Here is a 25,467-nt window from a genome sequence, read left to right as displayed (position 1 = left end):
TGTGTATGATACGATGTATGAATGTGAATGAGGCAAGGAGTGTGTGCCAAGACCGAATTGTTTGGCAGTCCGTCCTCTCTGCCTATCCTGCGGGGAAACGGCGTGATGGTTAGTTAGTTAGTTAGTCAGTCGATAAATTTATTAATATATTTTATTTTGTTATAAAACTACTACTAAAACAATATAATATAATTTACCTATCTACTATTGGATTTGGATTCACAACATTCAGATATTACTCCAAAATTTGCAAGACTTATAGCTTCATTTTCATTTTAAAACCCTTATAACTAGAAGTTCTATTATCAGCGGACTTCGCATCCAAAAACTTTGTGTTAATTTTATTTTATTTAATAAATCAAAACAAAAATTTCCTCTGAAATCGTAAGAGCTGTAACTAGGTACTAGATTAATTGACTGAGGGTATCGAAGCCTTGTTTTAACTCGATCGTTATGCGTTTAGTCTGTCTGTAAATTTGAAGATGGTGGCCGTTGTAATGGTTCTGTAAAAAATATTTTTTCAAATGTAAAATCGTTGTTTAATTGGACTTTCTGATGCCCAAAGAAAAAAATAAAAAAAATAAATAATCGTCATTGTGATAGTGTCGTTTCTTTGTGAAAATAGTATAATCATTATTTTAAATTATCAAAAAAGTTACCTAAAGTATACGGTATACTAACTACTTAATTTTGGGATATTTAATCAACAGACTGACACGCCACTGTTCCGGACCAATTTCTCAGCAGACTGTCACCGATCTTCTCTCCCTCCTCTCAAAATAAGAGAGAGAGATAACGAGAGAGAGAGAGAGTAAAAAAGAGACTACACAATAAGAACGACATGGATTTTTATTTGATGCCGGGAGAGTAGCTTCAAGAGAGAGTATTACCCCAGAGTTTGACCTACTTTCAGTACTATGAGAGATTATAAATATTATTTGCTTGTATTGCAGAACTCGATTTTCAGAAGAAGAATTTTTGCTGAGTTCACATTCTTGTATTATAATATATTTGGTCACAGTATTGAGTTGGAATTTTAAAGGGCTTTAATTTTTTAATTTTGAATTAAATTTGTAATTCTTAACTTCATCATGCTAATTGTCCGGAGTCACTGGAGTATGGTATTTTCATTTGGCGGATATTGTCAAACAAATATTTAAATTATATATAAGCGAAATACTTTGTTTATTTATAATAATCTACACGTTTCTAGCTTCGTCAGGATAATGAAAATTTAAAATAAATATACAAATGTTTGTATTTTATTCTTCGATTGAATAACAATTAATCAATAAATAACAGCTTTTCGGTTTTTCAGTTTTTGACATAAAGGTAATAATTTGTCACTGAATATTTATATAGGATCTAAATTCAGTTTTTATTTCAAGTTTAAAAAAGGTTATTTTTATTCCTAATACTTGATATTCATTGTTGTAATTACTTAAATTTAAATTTGCGAATCTTTTGCGCGGTTTTATTTCGATTACTGTATAATAATTACTATTTATTTATTTATTTATTTAACGCCCAGAGGTCTTTTACATGTAGGTGGTACAATTTTAATGACAGTTTTGAAACATGAAAAAGAAATATTAAAAATAACAAGAACATAAATTAAAAAATACGGCGATTTGACTGGCTTACAAAAATATAACTTCCATTTAGGAATAGTGTTTAAATAAGTCTTTTGCGTAATCCACAAAATTCTTAAAGTTAATATTAAATATATCGACATCACCTAAGTATTGGTTTCCCATAGTGTGTTACCGTTGTATTGGGGAATTCGCAATGTAATTGTGCTTATGTGTGTTGCATTGGAATAGTGTATTTTGTCGTGTTGTTATTGTAGGTATTCCTAAGTTTATGGGTTGCAGAAGTTCGCGACAGTCGAATTTAGAGTTTAGAATCTTGAATAAAAAAGTTAAGTCGTTTATTTTACGCCTGTCTTCCAATGTGTGTATTTTTGGAGTATTTAATAAGAAATGATATTGTAAGTCTTCTAGTGCGATATTTAATAATTAATTTTATTTACTAGTCATTTAATAAATAAAGATTCCTAATTTTAAAATTGGAAATTCATGTCATACGGCATATATTCTGGTCTAGTAATGTGTAATTTCTATCACCTAAGAAATTCTAAAAATATAGTACTATAGGATTCATATGTCTTATACTGATTTATAAATGTGTAAATTCTAACTATACAATTGTAAATGTTCTCCAAAATGCCCTGGAAAGAATCTCAGACTTGTGATGTCCCGAAAGAAACCATTCATCTGTTCTGAATGCAATTACTAATGTTATCTAAATTGACCCTTGTAATAAATTACATCTTTGCGATTCTTTCAAGGATAAAGAAACCATCCTGTCACTTCGAATGCAATCAACAATGTTCTCAAAATTTGTTTTGACAGCATCTCCATTCCATTGTAAGAATATTATGTACTAAATACACAATTTGGCTGTCCTGAAACGGGAATCCTTCCCAGTTGGACAGACAAAGGTCACCAGTTTGAAAATACCTTCGGAAGGCGAAGTAGCTGTCACGCATAATAATAATTACACAGCAGAATTTAACCTAACTAACTATCTCGCCCTTTCCGCAGGGGTGGGCAGAGAGGACGGACCGCCAAACAACTCGGTCTTGGCAAACACTTCTTGCCTCGTTCACATTCGTTCATCGTCCCATACATACTCTTCTGTTATTCCGACACTTGACATGGTCCGACCCAATTATCTGGTTCACTTGATCATGACTTATTCTACCATTCATATTCGATTGTCATATATTCTCTTAACACTCGTTTCTTCGCTCAATAACTCATTTGAGCTACCTAGAAAACTACTTAATTTCAAGGCTTGTTATTTGTATTTTCCCGTATCGTATTTTGAAATAGAAGTATGGTGATATTAATAATTTACTATCTAGGCACTTGGGTAAGAACAAAAAAATGCTAAAAACAATCTTCTCAGAAAGCTGATAATATATTTAAATGGCTTTAGCCATGTTTGGTGCCCTAAACCCACTGGCTCCAGATAATTGGGACTATTGTCATGGTTTGTCTTGTCTTGTCTTGGATAATGCAAATAAAAAAAATTATGTTCGTGAGACATTATATTTCCCATGAGATTATTTTTAATTTTTCATAGATTAAGAATCCTTTGATTGTTTGAACATGTATTATTAAATATAATATTCCTAATTTATATTCAGCTTCTATTAAAACAACAGGAGTTTCGAGAAACGAAAATCAGTACATGGTAAAACGAGTTACGTGTCAGATAAAAGGTTATATAATTTCGTTTTATGGTACTATATATTTTCAAGGTTAAATGCAACCGCAAAAAGCGTCGCAATAGACACGATTCAGTGAATTACGTAAAATTGGAATTTTTAAATGAATACAAAAATGACAATTTATTTATGCTTCGCAGAGGTCAACGATAAGTGTCCTTGAATAAAATAAATTACAGAATTATTATAATACCTTTCGTTCCCGGCCATAACGTTTGCGTGTGTAACATTTTGTGTATGTACAGTTGTGTGGCTCGCTTTTCTATAAATGTGTTCATAGTAAAATTTTCATTTTTATTTTTAGCAGAGGACAGACTTCTGGGAAGGAAAAAGGTATGAGGGGTGGGTAGGAATTTGGGGGAAAATGTGTGCAAGAGTGACGGACTTATTAATCCATCCCTCCCGCTGCGGTGTAAGGCGATAGGTCGAGAGAATCCGGCTGGAGAGATCAAAAGGTCAGTAGGCCGCCAAGAGCTAGACAAACAAGTCACTTGGGGTGACCTATGGCAAAGGTTTTGCTTATCCAATAAATGGTTCCAGGGCGACGGTACCCATACCCACCCACGGTATATTATTGATTCTATGATTTGTATAGCTGAAAGTTTGCACTCTACTATTCAGATGGATGGTTTTCGCGACGTTAGAGTAAAGTAATACTTACTAACTAATATAAAATTTACTCTATTAAGAACCCCTTTAAAATATTCGTAATCCGGTTAAAAACGGGATTGCTGGCCTTTAAATAATGAATTGATAGGTTTTTCTAATAAACTTTCAGTAAAAGACGAATGTGTTATCGCGATGTCGGAACACTTGTCCATAAAACATGTATATTACAGGACAAGTGCGGGCCCATGAACACGTGTTCGTATTTATTATGTAAAACAGAAAACAGCCTGCAATACCATTTCTAAGCCTATTTTAATAAATCAGTTATTATTATTTTTTTCCGCATATCACTTCTTTAATCTGTTGACTTGAAGACCGTAGAAAGAATTAGCATAATGTTTTTTTCTTTTATTACATAATATATATTTTTAAATCTTGCAGCAATTAGTGAGTAAGTCTGGTACCGTCAGTTGCGTGCAATGTGCAATGGTTTGTCCCAAGTTTCCTAACAAATAGTTAGCAATACCACAAAAACGAAAACAGGAAATGATGACACGAATTTCCCATCTGACTCAAGCAAGTAATGTTAACATTTACCAAAAGAGTGAGAGTGAAATGCAATATTATTTATTTTTATGCAGAGGTTAATATGATTTAATTAAGAGCCATTGCTAATAACAATATCGCTAAAATATTCATTATTGCCGCAATCTCGCATGCCCTACTTCCCACATTTCTCGATTTCGTGGAGATATAAGTAATCTACTTTACCGACAGGAATTTTTTTTACTACCAATATTTTTACTGACCAATTCGTAGAATTCGCGCAATTTATTTTGAAAGCATTTTAACGTTTCAGTCGTTTAACTCGACCGTTTTGCATTTAATCTTTATGTAAATTTGTTTGTAAGATCCGTTTCCATTTCAAAATGGTGACCGTTTTAATAGCTCAGTGAATATTCTTTTTTCAAATGATGTTAAAATTCGTGGTGTTTTTTTAAACTTTCTTATTCGATTTTAAAAAAACTATACCAACCTGTCTACTGTCCACAAAACTACTAGTTGGGTTAGGTTGTGTTGGGTTAGGTTGGGCTGAGTTAGGTTGGGTTGGGTCAGGTTGTGCTGAGTTAGGTTGGGTTGGGTTAGGTTAATTTGGGTTAGCTTAGGTTGGGTTAGGTTGAGTTAGGTTGGTTTGGGTGAGGTTAGGTTAGGTTGGGTTGGGTTGGGTTAGGTTAAGTTGGGTTAGGTTGGGTTGGGTTAGGTTAAGTTGGGTTAGGTTGGATTGGGCTAGGTTGGTTAGAAATTAGAAATATGTCATAATCAGCGAGGCTGGCAGTCCACCGTGGAGTGCCAATACCAAATTTGTAGTAGGTATAGCAGTGAGGCATAAAACAGTGCCATAGGATTGATGTAAGTATATTGCACTCAGCCAAAATGTAAAGATCCCTGAGGCGCACGTGTGAAAAAACATTCTACGAACGTATTACAAATGTGGAGGTCCAGAACTAATGCAAGGCTGATGTAGGCATAGTTCACAAGATTAAAAAATGACGATTAGGTGGTTTAGGCATGTAGAGCGGGTGTTCGGGGAAAGGATTGTCTGATTGAAGTCGGGGACGCCCGTGTTCAGGATGCGCCTACCCCCCAGCTGCGGGGCGTGCCAGATCGGGAGACCCTTTGACCTCTCTAACTGGTCTCTCGACCCATTGCATTGCGCTGCGGCGGACACATTGATCCCTAGATTCATATCCACCCCTCATACCATTTTCTTACACAGAACTTCTCCTCCTTCATTTCCTTAAAAAGACCCTCTACACAGCATCCCCAAAGATGACATAGACCATGAAGGAAGTAATTTTCCTTGGGACCTCCTGTGTGGGGTTAATATCCAAAAAAGGTCGAGTCGTATAGAGTAAAAGAAAAATTTTACGGCTTATGAATGTAAATGAAGCAAGAAGCGTGTACAAGACAGAGTTGTGTGGTGATAATTGTTAGTTAGTTGGTAGGTTTTGCTAAAACAAACAAACTTCTTAGGAAAGTATTTGAACGCGCGGTGAAACAGAGTACCCGCGTTTTCGTGGGAGTAACACGCAAGAAAATTTATATTGGGTATCAATATATTTTTTTTACGTTTATTTAGATGTTTAAAAAAATATATAAATAAAAAAGACAAATGGACATAAATTGAAAAAAAAGTAAAGTAAAAACTAAAAATAATCTAGGTAAGTATACGAATTTTAATTTTAGTTTTCGTAATATAATCAGCACATGTCCTATAAAAAATTGTCAAAACTTGCGGCTTCATTTACTTTACCTTTAATTTATTTATACACACGAGTCAGATTTTTTACTAATGTTATTGTTTATTTAATTTGATCAAATAATATACTTTTACAAGCCACTTTACGCATGAGGGCAATATTTGCGAGAAATAGTCAACATTTCAATGTCCGTTTCACGCCGTACAGGTAGTTGAGGGTCAGATCATTAAAAATATGCTTCATTTTCTACAGGGTTTTCCAATAAGAGGTGTTATTTTGATATTCAATCGTAAAACATCAATGGTTTCGTTGCTTGTGTGGCACGTAGCGCCGTCTAGTTGAAAGTAAACGTTGTCCAGTTCAATACCATTCAATTCCGGCCATAAAAAATCATTGATCATCTCTCGATAGCGATCCATTCACCGTAACTGTTACTCCAGCCTCATTTTCGAAAAAGTAAGGTCCAATGACTCTGCCGGACCATAAACCGCACCAAACAGTCACACTTTGAAGATAGAGATGCTTTTCAACAATAACTCTTGGGTTTTCCGACCCCCAGATGCGATAATTTTGCTTGTTGACGAAGCCACCAAGGTGGAAATGGGCCTCATCACTGAAGATGATTTGCATTTGATTCACTCAAGTGAATTTTAATAATTTCAATGCGTTGTTGAAGCGTGTATCGTTCCATTTTTATTAATGACGTAGTTTCTACTTGTCAAATGTTAAAAAATGACAGCTTCAAAAGTAACATCTACTGAAATAGGGGGCTATTCAAAATAACACCTCTTGTTAGAAAACCCTGTAGTATAGAATATCGGTTCTATTGCCGTTCCATGGTTTCTTACTACAACGGTAGGTACCTACCTAAATAAGTAATTACACGACGTATTTTCAAACTATATAATTCATTTTCAGATCGTCAGAATCTAAAGTTCCCTTGAAATTTCATGGTTTGTATAGTGACTGTAATAGTAAATTTAATGGCCATAATTAAGGTACTGCAATGGTAAATAAATTACTTTTATTACAATAAATAGGAACTTGAAGCCCATCAGTAACCTTAACACACTTACATATTTTAATCTACAGTACCTACCCAACTACCTGATTATTATAATTAACTACCGAGCATGTAAACATTTTTGGGTCATAGACACAGAATGATTGACAAATAATAGACAACAATGACACATTAACAAAAATACGTGCTAACAAACAGAGTTTCAATACACGGTAGCCTAACAATGGAAGTTTAACATTGACATTGAAAAAAATAACAAAACTGCAAATCACAGTTTATTAATAAATTTACAATAACAGATAACAGCGAATCATTTGTGAAGTGACCTGTGAAATCGAACTTCTATACACTTCGAGAATCTATAGGTACATAGTTTTTGAAAGGTTGTCATACAGGCGCGTCCTCAAATACCTGGCCAGATAGCCAAATAGTACCATCCTAACCAATTTTGAAGATCTTTATCGAAAGGAAAAATTTTGTGAAATCGAGCTAGATGTAGATTTGATGGCCTCCGTAGTCAAGAAGTAAGACTCTCGACTACGAATCTAGAGGGCGCGGGTTGGAATCCCAAGTACGCAAGTAATTATATAAGTACTATAGGATTCATAGGTCTCTTACTGATTTATAAATGTGGAAATTCTAACTATACAATTGTAAATGTTCTCCAAAATGCCCTGGAAAGAATCTCAGACTTGTGATGCCCCGAAAGAAACCATTCATCTGTTCTGAATGCAATTACTAATGTTATCCAAATTGACCCTGGTAATAAATTACATCTTTGCGATTCTTTCAAGGATAAAGAAACCATCCTGTCACTTCGAATGCAATCAACAATGTTCTCAAAATTTCTTTTGACAACATCGCCATTCCATTGTAAGCATATTATGTACTAAATACACAATTTGGCTCTCCTGAAACGGGAATCCTTCCCAGTTGGACAGACAAAGGTTAATTTTTGTTATTTGTTTTTGGGGTATTATGCCGTGTTGCGCTAACTCTAGGCTAAAGAAGGCTAAAGAAGGAGTTAGCGCAACACGGCATAATACCCCAAAAATAAATAACAAAAATACTTTTGGCCGTGAAAATCTTAAATCATATTAGACAAAGGTTAATTTTGTTTTGTATTGTTTGTATTTATATATATATATATATAAATAAATTTTAGTATAATTATTTTGTGTTGCTTCACAAATAATTCATTAAATATACATACCTGACTTACTTAAACCAATGATTCCTGACATTATTTGGAAAATAAAATGTTGGTCTCTGGTGACATTTTTGGCTGTTTTTTTCCAACTTAAAACATAATAAAAATAATAGTTATTGGACAGTTAAGGTCGCTCTGGGGGTCAGGCGGTTACTTGACTGAGTGACTAGTAGTGATATGTGAAAAAATTGTTTACAAAAAAAAACAAAAACCACCAAAAACGTGCAGAGCAAAACTTCATTTACACTTTTACTCTAAATGACATGAATAACTGGAAGTAAGTCAGGTACGTCTTGACTGAAACGTTGCTTGAAATGGCTTTAGTCGTTATTGGTGACCAGCTATGAATAGCCAGGCAATTTCCCACCTTCCTCTATTCCATCTACTTCTTCTTGCTACCTTCAGCCTCACAACATACCCCAATTGGGGATGCCATAATCTCCAGACGGTTGGGAGCACTTGGGAATCTTATCTAACACAAAAAAAGTATTTTATTTCGTGTCGATTTCTTTATTTATTCTTACTTACTTACCTTTAAACAAGAATAACTTCTCTTCGACTTTAACAGTGACCTGGGAATGAAAAGCGCTGATAATGCTATTTAGATTAAGAAATTTGACCTTACCTTGAATAATGCTTTGGCGATTTGATCAAAAGGTTGTTCAACTTATAAAATGAACTATGCAATGAAAAAAACTTAAATACTCTGTTATTTTTTTAAAGAACGTTGAAAGCAGGCTCTACATTGCACTCAAGGTAAATATGAGAAAAACAAGATGCCGGTAGATGCAAAAACGTCTTTTTTCTCGTTTTATGTCTAGCGTAATTTCACAATTATTTACGATTCGATGAAGAACTTTTATATTACCTTACTCGAGTATGTATTAATATGTAATGACATAACAAAATATGTTGCAAATTCCGGACAGCCCAAATCGGCGTTGCGATGTAAGCGTGGGTTTGCGTTTCGTGTGATAAGTGTACGTATGCATGGATTGTAATTAGTCCAGATTGCTTACGTGGCGTACATCGACCCGGTGTGTTTCTACCTTACTTAGGCGAAATGGATTTACCAAAATAACTTAAATGTCAAATGAACTAAATTGGCTAACAGTGGAACAGATGCCGAACTTGAAATCGATGACATATATATACATAAAATAATAAACAACCTGTTACCAAAACACTAGCAAGAAATATTTAAAGAAGCAGCCACCTCCCGCAAGAAACTAACAACTAACAGAATTAATACATAAATAAAAAGATTACCCCTAAAATATTTTTTTCATAAAGGAGATAGAGCTTGTTTACCAAGCTAATTATTCTTTTAGTGTCTAGCTTCAAACGAAAATACAGAAGAATAGAGAAAACGTAACAATAAAATTGGTAGGTTTTTTTTTAAAGAAAGACAAACATTCTTGGATTACGAATAAACTGACAATATTTGAAAATATCCTACTACCACCACAGTAAGCGGAAAATCTTGCTTGTGTTGTGGTGGAGGACTAGAATTGAACACACTGCGGATGGGTGGGAACCAAACGCGATGCCAACTTAGCCACTGACCGGTCTAAGGGTCTAACGGTTCTTTAATTTAGATTTTTAACCAAGGATCTTCTGATCTGATGGATTCCACTTGTCGCTAACCCGAGTTACCATAATAACTTATTATAGAAATAAACACGTTACATGTTATATGTATATTATATTCGTTCGTAGTACATAATGTAAAAGATACTGTTATTCATTCAGATACAAATAAAAGCAATAATTTTGCATGTTAATTTGCATTTAAATTAGTTTTCAACACCAACACTGAAATGCGAAAATTTCGGAAGCTGCTTGATTATGCGGTAATAAGCTTAAACTGATGTTAAAACTGGTAAAAACAGAATAAATTTTATATAATGTAGTGTAATGATTCGTTCTGATACTCGCAACTGACGTAAACAAGTCCAGGTAAATGTGGCAGGTGTGTAAATCAAATTGGGCAGGCAACGGAACTGATCTCTTTTGTATGATTTCCTGTCCGATGTTCAGTTTTTTTCGGAAATGCATGTTTGTGGATATTGGCGGGAATTGATAATAGTATTACCTATTTGATTTGTTTGTTATTATATAATTAGTTGCAGCAAGTTAAAGTAGTAGAAGTTTGGATGTTTTGTTTTTATCTTCATGTATAATATCACGGACACAGATTTATGGAAGAAAATAAATAGAGTCAAAACGTCACCAAAAAAGTCTAGACCGAGATAATCAAAATACTGTTAAAAATGTGACTGCATGATCATTTCATAATATAAAGTATTAGCATTTCAGAATATATCTGAACATGTGTTCACGCAGGTGGCCTAGTCCGAATAAATATAATGGAAGAGATGCGAAAATATTAAATTTTTATTAACACGTGTTCCGACTACCACATAACATATTCATTTTACTGATAGTTTGTTATGAAATTTGTCAATTCATTCGTTATTGGCCTTTTTAACTGTTTTTAACTCTTGACAGGCCAATATGCCAAACAAAACGTCTGTAACCAAGTGGGCCTTCCGACGACCCCAAGCATTTTTCTGTCTTATGAGCTTTTAAAATATTGAAATTCTAATTATTCAGTCAATTATTAATGGTAACTTATGTATTTGCGCAGAAATACGTAAAATACTAAAATGATATATCAAATAGCTAAGCTAATAAAAGGAGGATAGTAATTTTGGGTAAAATACTACCTACTCCCCCACTTGGCTGCGGGATAGTTAAAAGAAATTCTTGAGAGATATTTGAATAACAATCTGACGAAGCAATATAGATTTTATACCAGTAAGTTTTCTCGGTGTACCACAGACATTAATGTATTCAAACCATGGTTTTAAAATAAACTACTAACATTAAATTCTAAAAAATACATTACGTACCTTTTTCAAAACACCGCATGTAATAAAAATTAGGATTAATTCTGTACCAAGTAATCAACAACACCGCCGTTACTTACTATCTAGGTACTAATTTTGAAATCAAAACTTCAATTAAATAATTTGGCATTTTGCACCAATGCCTAAAATGGTAACCCCGTATAACCATTCTCAAAAACAGAGTATGAAATTTGACATATAGCTGTTTGGGACATATTCTAAATTAAAAAAAACAACTCTGAATGACCTACTTCGTTTTCTGACACTTCATAATTCAATATGGTATAATATGATGGGTAATACTAATAAATCTCCTACAAAATCCTAAAATAATTTTAAAGAAATAAGTTTTTTCCTTCCAGTGGCTAAGTTGGCATCGCGTTTGGGTCCCACCTATATAACTCTCTTTTCTTCTCTTTTCTCTATATAACCAGGGAATGTTTGTCTTTCTTTTCAAGGAAAAATAAATGTCCATCAGAACTCATATTTAAAGAGCTGAAGGTCAGAAAATTAAATACTCAACTTTACGTGAACATACAGAATATATTTTAAATGAAGTCGAACCATTCAGAAACAACAAAAAAATCAGGCAAAAATACATGTTACCGAAAACACGTTGGGTCAACAAAACCTACGAAAAAGTTTTTTTAATAAATTACCATAAAATATGGTAATTTATTAAAAAAATGATTCCTCAATAATAGCTTTAAAGAATTCAAAACACCATAAAAAAAACTGAAAAATCTGTTTGTTTACATATAAAAACGAAACTTAATAAAAAACAAGACAATTTTTTTAACAATTAATTTAAACTATAAAAATAAACAACCGAAAAAAATAATCTTCATAACTAAATAAATAATACTCCCTCCCTGATACGTCTTGTACACTGGGAAAATCTTTAGATAAAAATATAGATGTATAATTATGAAAATGAAATGTTAATATATTTCATACAAATGAATACTGAGTTATCAGGTCGTTCATGTTTTGTATAAATAAATTTCTTTCTTGAAAGTATAGGTATTCGTTAGGCTGGTTCGTTGGTTCTAGAAACACGTGTGGCTTAAGTCATTTAAAGGTAATATTTTTGCATGGCGAATTTGAATAGGGCGATAGGAAAGCATAAAACAACAACTATTTAATTTTTTGATGAGGCAAGACTTGTAGCAAGGTTAGAAAGATGGCTTTCTACTACAGATGATTCTTTAAAAGAAATCCTGCAGGATGAAGGAGTTTTGTGAGTTTTGGAGACGAATATTGTACTTATCTTTGAACACAGAAAAAACGGTTGAATTTCCGCACAGAGAATCAAGTAAACATTTTTCTAAACGTAAATCCAAGTGGAAGAATATTGGGGCGCGAACTATGTAGTTAGTGAGCAGTAGGGAATGCAATCCCGGTATACCGGGATCCCGAAATACCGAGATCCCGCAGACATTTTGCGGGACTAATCTCGGTCGAAAATTTTGCGGGATCCCGCTGGACTGGCGGGATTACAGAGAAGCTTCTACAACTGCATCGACGTCCAGTTCTTCCACATCGGCTCATTGTGAACCTCAACCATCAACAAATAAAATCACTGACCATTTTTCAAGCGAAAACAATACCGTCGAAAAGAGGGTATCACGAATGGTGTCTGAAGATGGTTTACCATTCCGAGTTTTCTGTACCTCGTCGGATTTGCGAGATCTTTTTAAAGTCGGGGGTTTTAACTTACCAACATCGACTAATTCAATCAAATTAATGGTTATGAATTACGGCAAGACACTAAAAATTATGGTTATTAATGATCTTTTAAAGCTGAAAGAGAGCAACTACAGATTTACCCTTACTTACTCTGAATTACTTCGAGTCCGGTGGATTAAAAGGCACATACCTTCAATTCACTTACAATGCGCTAATGACTATTGAGCCAACCAGCGTGGAAGCTGAAGGAGCTTTTTCAGCCGCTGGCTACCTTGTGTCCAATATCAGAAGCCGTTTATCAGATGACACAATTAATACTTTAACTTTTTTACGAAGCTATTTCCTAAATAATGTTTAATTAAACTTATGAAGCTCATTGTACAAGAATATTGTTTATCGTGTGAACGTTATTATTTAAATTTAAGTTTCAGTTCAGTTTCAGTTTCAGTGCCGGCAATCCGGGCGTTTATTTTATTTTCATTTGTGTACATAGATTTCTTTTACCCACCTCACTAGACAAAGTCTGTTCCGAGGCGGGTATGTTATGTAAATGTATGTCTTATCTTATTCATTGCCAATTTATGACTTAAACTTTACCTATGTCTAACTAAAGGTATACCTATTAATAAATCATTTAAAATTTCCCAAAGAACTTGTTTTATTAAAGGTATATATTTAAAACTCTAAAAGCAAGGTTGGTAGATCGAGGTATTAGGTCTTTACTATACGATTGATTAGATATCTAAGTCCACTCTGCTGGATCCCGCAAATACCTGGATCCAGCGGGACTAAGATTGTTCAGTCCCGCAAATACCTGGATTGACATTTTCTTGCGGGATTGCATTCCCTAGTGAGCAGGTTTGAAGAATACGGTGTCTCAGAAAAGTGCTGTGAGGTGCGGCTTGATCCAATTGCGCTAGCCTGTTCGGATGAGCAAAAAACGTGATAATGCCGTAAGCATTATCTGTTCAATGTAAGTGCAATAAAATTATGTAATCCTATTCAATATCCAAAAATCTGTTACCATTATAATACTAGACCGATCAGTGTAATATGTTTGGCATTTGAATTCACCTTCACAAAATTGGATAATATTGAAGTCGTTGGATGATCAACAATTCATTTATTTGTCCTAGTTTTGTCATTGATGGATGTAGCCACTGAAAACTGGTTCAATCACACAATTATTTATTTTTTTATTACAGCGACTATTTAAACATTGTACATTTAAAATATGATATTAAATATATGTATAGTAAATTGTATTTCAGTCCTCCTCACTAGGGTGACCTGGGCTGAAGCGAACTAAAGTTATTAATTTCTGTTTTATTAGTTTTCTAAGTCGTTTGAGTTTTTCATTAATCTCTTTCAGCAAGATTTTTATACTTGATTTGTAACCATACAAATTTTCTATTCGCTTTATATCAGGGAGAAGGATGTTGTGGAGTTTGTTCACAAAATAAATATAATTTTGTTTGTCTTTCTTATAATTTATTTATAACTGCCCAATTTATATACAAAAGATACGGTCACGTTAGTGAAAATTTTAAGAGCCTACTGCTGATACAGTCCTATGTGATCTTTTGGGATGCTGTGTGGAGTGACTTTTTTAAGGAAAGGAAGTTTTAGGAAGTATAAGGTATGACCAGTTTGTCCAGGAGTTACGGGCATATGAATATATCCCTGTCCTGTCGAGGGGCCCGTTGGAGATGTTAAAGGGTCTTCACGGGGCAGCGGTACCCTAATCCGCCTCGCAAATTGAAACCTTGGCATACTTAACAGATTTTAGTCGATATCAACTGTGAAAGTCATTTGTCGATTGCGGGCGTGATAGCAGATTAGAAGACGACTAATCACAGATTTTAGTCGATATCAACTGTCAAAGTCATTTGTCGATTGCGGGCGTGATAGCAGAAGACGACTAATCACCGATATTGTTGATACAAATCTTTATCGTTTCAATGCTGACAATCTAAAGGGGGTCATGTTAATCACCAGGTGGGGTATATTTTTAGATCATTGTCTTAAAATTACGTAATACGTGTATGTAATATATATTATCACACACGCCAAAAATCTCTGAAGCAATTTTAAACTATTAAACTCTTTGCGGTTAAATAACAATAATTGATAATTGTATGAATTATTGGTTCTACATTTAAAAAGTGTATCACTGGTTTCATACAATCTTGAAATTTCAATATTTACGCCGATGTTCTCATCGAAGGTTTTGTAAAATTCGTTTGTTTGTTATCTGATTAAAATTCAATCCGTCAACTAAGAAGCAAATAAAATTCCCCAAAGTCGAAATACTCGGAAGATTTTCTTTAATATTATAGGTATGCGATAAATCGGACCATATCAACGACAAAGACCGCTTCATGAATAATTCAAATAGTCGTTCGTGGACAACAAATCGATTTGACGATACTTGGAGCTAATAGGCGGATAATGAACGCTGGGTAACTCGTCAAATATGATTGATATGGAGAAGTCTTAATCATTAGTTAGTCCAAGGTCTCCAGTTAACAGAAGCGTACGAGTAAATGGTGTCATTTCTAATTCTTAACCATCTTCATGTTTGTTGGTGATATTTTTTTCCCTCTTTTCCAATAATATTTACGAAAAAAATGACGTCTATAAATGAGGCATATTTATTTTTATGCATCGTCAACCGAAATATCCTGTTTACAAAACGACTTGTAGATTTTATTTGTTCGTTCAGCTAACACTTCGTTTTAGTATTTTCGAAGGAAGCAAACAAACACTTTGGGGCGTGAAATTACATATTTAATGAAAAAACACACCACTTTTTATTTGAATTAATAATGACAGCCAACCGGGTTTCGCTTATCTCAAGCTTCGTCAGGGCTTATTAGTTAATATAATAAGCCCTAAGCCCTGACGAAGTTTGAGATAAGCGAAACCCGGTTGGCTGTCATTATTAATTCAAATAAAAAGTGGTGTATGATTGATATGGAGAAGTCTTAATCATTAGTTAGTCCAAGGTCTCCAGTTAACAGAAGCGTACGAGTAAATGGTGTCATTTCTAATTCTTAACCATCTTCATGTTTGTTGGTGATATTTTTTTCCCTCTTTTCCAATAATATTTACGAAAAAAATGACGTCTATAAATGAGGCATATTTATTTTTATGCATCATCAACCGAAATATCCTGTTTACAAAACGACTTGTAGATTTTATTTGTTCGTTCAGCTAACACTTCGTTTTAGTATTTTCGAAGGAAGCAAACAAACACTTTGGGGTGTGAAATTACATATTTAATGAAAAAACACACCACTTTTTATTTGAATTAATAATGACAGCCAACCGGGTTTCGCTTATCTCAAGCTTCGTCAGGGCTTATTAGTTAATATAATAAGCCCTAAGCCCTGACGAAGTTTGAGATAAGCGAAACCCGGTTGGCTGTCATTATTAATTCAAATAAAAAGTGGTGTATTACAAAGCGTGTTTTTTCATTTAATATACTTCGTTTTAGCTTGACGCTAAAAATCATAGGACCATATTCCTTACTCTTGATATAAATGCTCAATATGAACAGTTGAACACACGGCCAGGTCAACGAATTGAATGTTTTTAGGCAAATGATTTTACAGGTTGTTATCGGATGAACATATAACTCAGTGAAAGAGAGTAAAATTATTTGATAACAACAAAACAGGGATTTGTTCGGCCTCCCCTGGCGTTGCAGCGCTTCGCAGATGTTCGCAGAAGGAAGGGTTTATCGGCTGCTTTGACGTGTCACAGAGTGGGAGTAACGAGTCAGCGCTTCCGGAAATCTGGGAACACTCTCGTCCAGGATGTAATCCAGTGGCACAGCGGAGTTGATGGAGAGTTTCCTCAAGCCGCCGTTAATTTATACGTAGGTACATATAAAATTTCCCTTTTTTGTACTACAATTTTACATAATCATATTTAAAGACTTTTAAAAATATGTTATTTCTTTTTTTTTGTATTGATATTTCTATTATATTAATCTTTATTTTATTTTAATCTTATTTTTCTATGGCAGAGAATTACATCAACCGCTCTCTTTCGCAGAATTAAAACATATTATTGTTTTTTTTTTCAATCTCTAAATAGTATAAAATAACTTATCCGCGTGTGTCTATTTGTGCGTTCGTTCTTCTAAAAAATCTAAACTAAGCAACGAATTTTGATAGGATTTTCACTTATAATATTTCTTTCGGAAAGTTTATGTTTATAATACATGCATATTGTATTTCTAGAAAGTATAGAAAAGACGATGTTTTATAATAAAGTCGTAAAAAAATAATTTCGCTAACGGAACGCTAACGCTAGCTAAACCTTATAAGATACATCTAAATAATGTACTAGGTAATTGTATATCTTAAAAAGGCCTACAGAAAAGTGCGTGATGGTATATGTCTATCTCTTAAGGATAACCCCCAGTAACGCCGGGTGTCAGCTAGTGAAAAACAAATTCTTAAATTTTTTTCTACTTTTTTATGGTCAATCAAAACCATTTCGTCTCTTGGTAACTAACTAATAACTACCCATATAAATCTAAGTATGGAATACGAAAATGGAGCGATGGCAATCACTGATTTGAAAACTGCTCGTGCGCTAAGTGTACGGAATATTAATCGCAAGCGCAGTGGCCATTGCACTTTTCTGCATTTGATGGGCCAGGGTTAGAATGCACTTTGCATACCAAAAACAATACATTCATACCGCTGATAGCTTCATTGCAAACTCTGCTTCTTTCTCATGACGTAAGAATGGAATTCTCAGCTGCAGAACTATTTATCAATACCTACTACGTTGCCCAAATAACAATATTTATTTTCCGACAAAGTTTTCTCGTTGATTTCAATGTGAACTACTTGTGTATGATGTCAAGGTTAATATTATTATAGTTTTTATATCGAAAGGCCAATGTTACAGTATAAATAGGAACCGACTCCATTTCCGACCAAATTAAAATGCCATGATTGGGCTATATAATTTATGCACTAAAAAGCTCTATATTATGTTAAAGAATAATTTTTTGTTACATTTATTCAAACGAATTATTTTTTAATGGTTACAGTTAGCTGTCCGTCAAATTAAACTACAGAATGCGAATATTTTTATTTAATTTAATTTTTTTTAATTTTTATTTTATATTATAGAAACAAACAGTACATGATTTACAGAGATAAAACAATAAACAGGAATAAGATACTTCATGTTGTGTACCTATGATATGTTTCCTTGTAATGTCTGCTAAGTGGTATGTTTATTCCTTAATACCAGGTGACTTGTGTAGTTTATAGGTGTGTGAATGTATGTGTGAGAGGGTGTGAGGGTGGGTGTGTGTGTGTGTCTGTATGTAAGCGCATTGAATAGTTTAAATTATTGACATGATGCCACGTTTGAATTTGGGCAGTGAATCCGAAAAAATGTCAATGTTAGAGTTAAGACAAATATTATTTAGAATATGAAGAACATTCCACAAAGTTAATTTACAAGTTCTTTTATGATTTCAGTTCTGTGAATCAACTGGCCTAAACGATCAAATAACAGAACTTGAACAGAATATTCACAGAAGCTGAAAATTAACATTGAAATTTGATGAATTGTTCAAATGCTGTCAAACAACCCATCCTAATATTTGATTGTAAAATAGAAATTTATGTTAATTGTTTATCAATTTAAAAAAAAACATATAAAATCAATTATTTATTTTTTATTTTCAGATACTTTATCAACTCACTTAACCGTAAATCCGCCGTTTGTATGCGCAATCATCGCTTTGCCACCCGTCTCTCGTGCACACATCACATTCGAATAAACAAATTAATAGTCTGATGCAAAAATCATTGTCTTTCTCTCACCTACACATACTTGCATAATTCCATTAACAATGTGGATTCATCTGCTTAACTAAATATATTTCAGATATATAAAATAAAATTTGCAACCAATTACCCATTTTGTAAGTGAGTTCCGAGATATTAAGTGAACATTGTAAAAAATCTAGACAAGTATATTACAAATAACTTGCATCACATTTGTTCATACTGTCAATATATAATCAGCCTCACTAACAAAAAAACACTTCCCAACGGTTAGACGGTGTTTCAGTCACAAATTGTATAAAGACTACAAAAGTTCAGATTCAATTTGGTACTAATAAAAAAATGTCTTTATCTGGCATCCGAGAGAGCTGGCAACGTTGCATTTCCGTAAACTGACACATGAAATTGGGGTCTTGAAAAAGTGGGATTTTAGCGCCTGAATTTATTAAGAATTCTATTAAAGTGATGTTTTTTAAATAACATTGGTCAATTGGAAATCAACGTTTATATTGCGCAAACGTGAATCAAAAATGTATTTTTTTGTTATACTCAACTGGCAATTTTCGTAATATTTTTTTAACTCTAAAAAGTGTGTGACAATTTTCTTACAGATTTCCCAAATAAAATGAATGTGTTTTCTAAATTTCGTATTTTCTACAAATTTTCGACTTTTAAAGTAAAAATGTATGTGGTTTTTTAAACTTAAATCCACAATCTGGAAGGTAATTTCATCTACTATATATAATTGTATTTTTACGACATCTTCAAAAAAAATTAAAATACTCTGGAAATATTTCGAAATTCGATGGGAAATTTTAAGTTACAGCAGATAAATATTCCTCTTTGGCTGTATAAACAACGTATATCTTTCAATTAATTCATTGGTAAGGTTTTCGAATACACTGTTGTTAATAATTCTTTAGGAGAATTAAATAAAATTATCACTACGTTTATGTAAGGTTGAATATATTTTTAAGTATATAAGTCTCATAAAGAATTATGCAGAAAATTGTGATTCGTGTCAGTTTTCCTGTTTACGACAGTAAATCATTATCATAATACAACGATTATATTAATGTTTAACGAATCTAAAGATCGTAATGATTCAAAGCAATGGAGATACCGAAGCAAATTTACAAGTTACAATATTTGTTGTCATTCGTTCAGCCTCATTGAAAGCAACAAACAAGGATAATACACATTTAATCATTTATGCAATGATTCACCTTTAGTTTTACCATTAATATAATACCTACCTACATATTGCTGGCATGAAGTCCGAAGATGAATCAATGAATCAATTCAATTAATTCATTTGAACGAGTTATTTACGGCTTGAATCTATTGAAATGCTATATTTTGTCCCAACCCTATTATGTCAATGGTTAAAAAATTATGTCAAGTTTAGAAAATAGTCCAGCATTGAACTCGAAAAATATAAAACTCCATTATTCGGAACTTGGATTCTATTTTCGACACTATATCGAACATTACGAACAGAACATCACGTTAATTCTTGGTAACCGATTACATATTAACAATGATTCGTTTAAAAATAACGAATCTTAAAAACTCGAACTAGGCTAAAATTAACAGTACTTATTAAACATTTGGTCTTTGAAAATCAAAAGGGTCTAACAAACCTCGCTTCTACCTATTTTAGTTTTGAAAAAACTCATTTTTAATATGAAATTTATAAATACCCATGAGGAGGGATATTGGAAGATTGAGAGAACCTGGCAAATTAGATCTTGTCAGTAAAAACGTTAAATAATCACTTATGCAACTAACTTGCATCCATTTACCTATATTTGCATAATGCACGGATGATTTCTGTCTAAACAGGTGATCATAAATCAATTATACAGGGTGTATCGGCACTAACCCGACAAACTTTAACCAGCTATTCCTTAGCACATTTGGAGTAAAAAATGTTATGGGCACTTTGCTGTCCGGTAGCATTTTTTTTCAATTAAAAACAAAAAAATTAAAAATTTCCACACTACATCACTGTCATTGGCATTGCTTTTCGGGTTCAACAGCTGTTATAAGCAAGTATGTCGTAAAGCATCTTCGCTCTTTCGCACACACTAAATAATAATAGTTAATAATGAGACGAATGGTGCCGTGCCATTTCGTTGTGATTGTAAAAGTGCGCCAATATAGGTACACACGTGCATTATTCAACGGAATTCGAATAAAATATTGCTAGATGGGTTTTCAAACTTTGACAAAGGATAAAACAGTGGACAGAAAAGTGCACATAAGATTTTTTACTCCAAATATGCTAAGGAATAGCTGGTTAAAGTTTGTCGGGTACGTGCCGATACACCCTGTATAAGATGCATGCACTCGTAACGTAAGTAAGTAAAAATATGAATTAATAATAATAATGATATTAACATTATATCATCCACTGAAGTTATAATATTTCTATTTTGTTGTTGTACAGATTAGTCAACAACATATTATGTAACTCAATTAATTAAATGTTACACCTTATAAACCATAATGACGCCACTCCCCAATTCAAACACGATAAATAATTTCTAAATGGAGTTGGGCAGTTTCGTTAAAAAAAAATTTTTTTTCGCAATTAGTTTCGAAATAAATATTTTTTTTAAACTATTGTAATATGTTTGTATAATAATAACAATAAAAAAGACTATTTTAATAGTCCATTAAATATTATTAATAATAATCTGACGTTTTATTTAAATAGCTATTTTTTAAATGGATTCTCCCATTAATACGTATAGGTATTGATAATAATTTCTTTGTAAATAATACATCTATTTGAATTTAACTTTTTTTTACGGGAATTACTGAATGGAAATCTTTAAAGCTCCTACTAGTAGCAACACCGAGTATGTACCAACGATTTCAGAAGTAAATTACAGTATGATGAAATGTGAGGTTATGTTTTACTTCCAAATCTGACAATTTTGACGATAGAAGAGAATAAATGGCAAATTTACATTATTTTTTACACTAACATTTAACCATTTAAACGGTCGCAGCGCCCCCCTTTTAAAACTGTACAATCGACAAAAACACAACAATATTTCCAACGAAAATACAACATTATTTTATTAAACCCATCTCAAGGAAGCTACACCATCAGCGGCGATTACTGTGTTGCAAGTTGCAAGAAGATGAACACTTGTGTAACATAAACAGCAAATATTTCTAAATGGACGTTATGCAATGGCTAGATTTGGATTTCCTCGAATTGCATTATAATTTGATGGAAAAGATCTCCAATGATTGGTAGCCACCATGAAAATGATCACGTAACAACCAAATTTTCGGTACCTACTTTGAAATCATAAAATAATGACTTAAGGCGAAGAACTACGAAGTAATTTGATCACTCAGAAATATTTAAGACACATTAATTCAATACTTCGAGTAGAACACATCTTGGCCCTGGAAATAAGCCATTTTTTGATTTTTGAAGTCGTTTTCTAAGCCCAAAAAAAATTAAGTATCAGGTCTGTAAAAACTGCTTAAAGTCTTGTACTAAGAACCCATTTTATGTTATGGTTTCATTGTCTAACCTAGCTTGCCATAATATGCCATATTTATAGAACCTAAAATATGGGATAAACTGTGAAATATAGGAAGATTCATTGGTTTTGAATCGCACTAAGCAGTTTCATACTGGTATGTTTCTATATTAATATTTTGAGGAATGGTATTAATGCACTACGTCGTGTAATATTTTAAATTGAGCCGCTATCAATAACAACACTTAAAGATGGCGATTAGGTTTAAATTCCCGCTTAACACCATCCGCCTGTTTTGATTTATGCAAGAAAAAAACATGGCCAAAAAGTTCCTCTTATTTTATTTTGTGGACGTTCAGGCATAAATATATTTTTTTTTCGATCATTTTATAAATAACTTAATTTGCCACATTATACAATAAAATCATAACCGAAAACGGCTTCGTAAGTAGGAGATTTTGAACTTTATAGCAGTTTTCATAGGACTTTACACTATTTTTTTCTGGGCTTATAAAAAGACTTATCTAAAAAATACTCGATGGCCAAGATATATTCTACTCGCAGTCTTTAATTAAAGCATCTGAAACATTTCTAGGCGACCAAATTTTCAAACTAAAAACACATGATTTTGCTATACGTATGGCATCGCCTTAATTAAATAATATGATATATGACACCAATCGCTTGAGACGCTAATGTAACAAATTAAATTATTTAGATAATGATCGTAAAAATTTTAAATATTTATACCTAAACTTCGCGAAAAAAACACACTTTCTGGCGATGTTTTTTTTTGCGTAAATTACAACTGGTGGTGAGTGGGAATTTAAACCTTATCGCCGTATATATAAGGAGTGTTATTGTTTGCGGTCCAATTACAAATGTTACGCAATGTAGTGTATTGCATCTCAATAGGAAGTAAAAATATTATGTTGATCTGGAGATCTGATTGCAGCAACCAATACTGGACAAATACTCCCAAGAAGTGTGATCTACACGGTTGACGCAAATTTATTAAGACCTTACCAATTAAAACAAGTTTTGTGCAGGGAAGACAGAGTTCCTGGGTTCGATCTCTATTATCGTTCGTTACCTTTTTCTTTTTCTGTTTTATATTATTGTCTTATTCAATTATTAAATGTTACATTGGTGTGCATAACATTAACCCTCAAAAGTTATTCCAATAAATTAATTAGGTATTAATAGGTGACTTGAAGAAAAGTGAATCAAAGTTACAATTATTTGTATAATATATATTCGGGTAGAACTTTCCAAACATACAAAAAGATAGCAGCAAAAAAGGGAATCAATTGAGAATAATATTGATATATAATAATATAATTGTTGTTCTGGTAAGACTTCTTCAATTATAAAACATCGCATTTTGACTCCCCGGCCAACGAAATTGGTTAAATGTTGAAAAAAAGGAATACAGTTGTTTGAAAATGTGTGTTCAATTTAAACAGAAGTATGGGAAAATTAAGCCTAATTTGGGCACACGGATGCGCTCATAATGCACTTCTAACTGTTTATCCCTTCAGTATGGAAGATAAAATATTCTATAACTTAATAAATCAGAACATTTGTTTACATGTCTCACTAAAAACTTCTGAATGGTAATTTATGCAGTCCTTATAAAATTTCTGTTATGATTTTTTGGTGACCGAATAAATCATCAAAATGATAATTCATCACATCTTTGAAAAGTTATATAAAGTCATGGAAAGTGATGAAACAAAAGCTTTATTAACTGGGTTAAGTAGGTTAGGTTAGGTTAGGTATAAATTTTATTTTTTTTCATCGTTTCTAATGACGTTATATCACTTTTTAAAAGTGTGTTGAATTGTCACTGTGTTGAGTTATCATGGAACCGATTTTTTTAGGTCAATGCAACTCGTTTTGGCTAACAACGTAAATTCAATCATGAGTTATGAGATATTTGAATTAACAATTACTATAAGTAATGAGATAAGATGTCATATTATTAACAACTCAAAAACTCTGAAAGATGGCCAAAGCGCCTTAAGGTGGAAACACATTATTAAAACCCGACGCGACCCGATGAAACGCGATGCGTGTTGAGTCGAATCAAATGTATTGTTTTCTTATGACCAGAATCACACTATGAACATCCAACATGGCGTCGCGTCGGATGTTCATAGTGTGATTCTGGTCATAAGAAAACAATACATTTGATTCGACTCAACACGCATCGCGTTTCATCGGGTCGCGTCGGGTTTTAATAATGTGTTTCCACCTTTATAGCTGCAGTATATATTATTTCTTCTAGCGTAGAAATGATAAGGTTTAAGTAGAACAATATCGCAATTTAAAAAAGCCACGATTCGTCAGAGGTAAAAAAGAATGCATGTAGACAAATTAAAATAATAATATGTAGGTAGCACCGTCTAACACTAAATATGTTATCACCGTTACCCATCTATGACACTTAATTTTAAATAAAATAGGTCACTAGATAATATAACAAAAAGAAAATTTAAAAGAAAAAACTTACGTGTTTGTTCCAAAAGTCCATTTTGCGGCTCGACTCCTAGAGACACCGAAACCAGAAAACCGAACAGCACTAACGTCGATACTGATTTATACATTTTAAATTACAATTAATATGAAAGAATCACAGTTAAATCACTGATAAATCAAATTAAAAAAGACAATAAAAATCGAGTCCGTAGATATAAAAAATAAAAGCTTCGCGCGCAACGGGGTTCGATTCGAATTTGAATAAAAAAAATGGCCGCGGCTCACTTTTGTTCCATAGACAAATTACATATATTTTTCAATAATTACGTTGTCTTCGCGGCCTATCCTTAAATCTTTTATAGTTGCATCACTGTTTTTAGGTTAAGACGTTGTTATGTCATCCGAAATAAATAATAATAAGACGTAATAGCAGCGCTCGTGGCTCGGAGTGAATGAGTGAAAGCAGGCGCGGGCGGTCCCGCCATTTTATACCAACGGCCGTCTGCGCAATATTATTTTTTAAATAATTAGTCTTCATATTCAACGCGCGATCCGAATTACGTTTTTCTGCAGAAGACAAATCAGTTCCCGCGAAGGGGCTGGCCGAAAATTACAATTTGTTTTATTTCTCCTAAAATAACGTATTAGAATT

General features: G+C 33.1%; 1 protein-coding gene across 1 annotated transcript in view; it reads right to left on the bottom strand.

Annotated features, from left to right (window-relative positions):
- LOC149411097 (protein takeout-like) overlaps nucleotides 1-25,258 on the bottom strand; it is a 37,266-nt gene extending 12,008 nt beyond the window's left edge. Inside the window, exon 1 of the mRNA XM_089647580.1 lies at nucleotides 24,850-25,258. Coding sequence (XP_089503706.1) covers nucleotides 24,850-24,943 — 94 coding nt within the window. The 5' untranslated portion in view covers nucleotides 24,944-25,258. The remainder of the gene's footprint in view (nucleotides 1-24,849) is intronic.
- Nucleotides 25,259-25,467: the final 209 nt, after the last annotated feature.

This window comes from Hesperophylax consimilis, chromosome 26, assembly GCF_061612785.1.
Source record: "Hesperophylax consimilis isolate HC1 chromosome 26, BYU_Hcon_1.0, whole genome shotgun sequence".
In the NCBI taxonomy this organism is placed as follows: domain Eukaryota; kingdom Metazoa; phylum Arthropoda; class Insecta; order Trichoptera; family Limnephilidae; genus Hesperophylax; species Hesperophylax consimilis.
The sequence above is the reverse complement of the archived record's forward strand: the minus strand, read 5'-3'. Positions and strand labels throughout refer to the sequence as shown.